Here is a 2,469-nt window from a genome sequence, read left to right on the forward strand (position 1 = left end):
TTCATATGCAGATGGTTGATTACAATAAAACATTAAATACAAATTTAAATGATATTACAAAAACATTAGAAGATATGGAGAGTTTAGATATGGAATTATTTAATGATTCATTTAAAAAATTAAAATCTACAAATGCTCTTAAAGATTCTAATATACAATCTGATGGAGAAATAAAAAAAAAAGTTATATTTAAAGGTGCTGTACACACTTAAAATATAAATAACATAAACTGGTGATTTATTTTTAATAATGATTTGTTATTAAAAAATTTAAAAAATATTTTTGGATTTAAAATTTTTTGTATTTATTTTTTTATAATTTTATAAAAAATATATTTCTATATAGATACAATATTTATTAATTAAATTTTTATTTATATTATAATAATTAAATAATTATAATAATAAATTAAATAATTACATTTTAATCAATTATTTAAATTATTATTTTTTAAATTATAATTTTTATAATTATTTGAGAATTTTCTTAATATATAGATCCTAATGAAGATGATTTATTAACTGGATTATTATCTGATGAAGAAATTTCTGCAAAAGAAAGTAAGAGTTTATTTGCATCTAGTAGTAAAAGCAGTTTGATAGAAGATATTTTCAAAATCAAAAATCCAATTACATCTACAACGAGTATTAAATCAAATAATGGATTAGAATTGCATTTAGAGCAAGAAGAAACTAATCAATTATTTTCACAGAAATTAAATGGTTATTCACCTTCTAAAAGTAATTTTATTATATCACAAAATGAATTTAAAGAAAAAAATATACAGAAATTGAAAACTATATCTAAAAATGAAGATATTTTAATGAATTTAAATGATAAATGTGATATAATAGATAAAACAAAGAGATTATCTTTAAGAGAGCATTCATTTGAAAATCAATCTCATTCACCAAATGTTGTGGATTCTATTATTCCTAAAAATAATAAAAAAACAGAATTAGAACAATCTACAAATATACAAGAATCAAAATTAGATGCTACTGATTTATCAACTAAATTCTTTGCAAAAGAATCTCGTAGAGGTAGAAGAAATACAAAAATTATAAATGATCCTCTTGGTTTGTTATCTGTTGATTTATTATCAAATCAAAATCTTGAATTGGTAATTATATTTCATTTATAATATAAATAATTAAATAAGTATCAGGAAAATAAAACTTAAATATTTTATATTTGTAAAAGTTAATATAAAATATAATTTAGATAATAAGTAAATATTAAAAATAAAAATTAAAATAATGAAATAAAATTATTAATTTATTTATAATAATATTTATTATGTTTATAATTGTAACATTAATTAAAAAAAAGGGAATATTTCCAATTTTAAATATGTTTTTAATTTTTAAGATGACAAATGAAAATGTTTCAACTAAAAATTCTGTTATACAAAATATGAAAACAGAAAAGGATTTACCAGAATGGTTGGGTGGTCCAAAAAAATTAACAACAAATGAAAAAATAACTAAAATTGATAAAACAGTTACTTCTAAACAAAATATTGAAATTCAAAATACAAACAGTACAGTAGGTTCAAAAAAATCTGGTACAAATGATTTAGAAGATACATCTATTTTCCCATTCTTGTTTGGCACACAATTACATCAAGAAAATGCATTTGTAAATATGCAACAACAAGAACATGAATTAAGAACAGCAGCAATATTTTCTCTACAAAATGAACAATTAAATAAAATAACAAATGCACAACATTCTGCATTACATAATCAAGAGAAACAATTTAATGCACTTCTAAAATTACAGTTTGAAAGACAAACTTTATTGGAAAAACAAATAAAAATTCAACAAGAACGAATTAATCAATATATTAATGTAAAATTTTTCAGATATAATATTTATACATTATATTTACACAGAAATATGTAATAAAAAAAATAAAATTTTGTTTATTTTTTAAGGTTTTAATGACACAGTCTGTATCAATACCAAATACTACAATTTATAAATTGGATTTAGATGAAGAAGAAAAGAAATTTATAAATGAAATTAAAGAAATGAAAGATAGGATAAAAAAATTAGAAGAAGAAAAATCAAAATTGGAAAATAAATTATCCTATATAAATGAAAAATATGATAGCGAATTATCATTTCAAGCAGAATTTTATGAGTATGTTTTTTACATATTATTATAATATTTTTATTAAACCATTTTTAAATATAAATAATATAATAATATAATAATATAATAATAAAAATAATTTAATTTTTAGAAGACAAATTTCATTTTTAAGAGAAGTAATAACAAAATCAGAAGGAAGAATTAAAAAAGAAATAGAATATTTAGAAACAGATTACATAACAAAATTCGAAAAATTAAAAAATGAAAAATTACAAATAGAAAACGAATATAAAGAAAAAATTCACAATTTAAAGGTTAAATATTTTGCGTTATGTATATATATTTTGTAATAATATATATGTAAATTA

The 2,469-nt window shown here is 18.3% G+C and overlaps 1 protein-coding gene across 2 annotated transcripts in view; it reads left to right on the forward strand.

Moving 5' to 3' along the window:
* The first annotated feature begins 9 nt into the window (after positions 1–9).
* Positions 10–2,469, forward strand: part of LOC102677486 (centrosomal protein of 112 kDa-like) — a 5,560-nt gene continuing 3,100 nt past the window's right edge. The window contains exons 1-5 of one of the 2 annotated variants that reach the window (XM_006616095.2): positions 10–195; positions 498–1,123; positions 1,372–1,854; positions 1,941–2,149; positions 2,253–2,415. In XM_006616095.2, coding sequence (XP_006616158.2) covers positions 12–195; positions 498–1,123; positions 1,372–1,854; positions 1,941–2,149; positions 2,253–2,415 — 1,665 coding nt within the window. In that variant the 5' untranslated portion in view covers positions 10–11. Of the gene's footprint in view, positions 233–497; positions 1,124–1,371; positions 1,855–1,940; positions 2,150–2,252; positions 2,416–2,469 lie in introns of both variants that reach the window. The other variant, XM_031510644.1, reaches the window with a different exon arrangement.

The sequence above is a fragment of the Apis dorsata genome, unplaced genomic scaffold (assembly GCF_000469605.1).
Source record: "Apis dorsata unplaced genomic scaffold, Apis dorsata 1.3 scaffold_249, whole genome shotgun sequence".
Classification (NCBI taxonomy): Eukaryota; Metazoa; Arthropoda; class Insecta; order Hymenoptera; family Apidae; genus Apis; species Apis dorsata.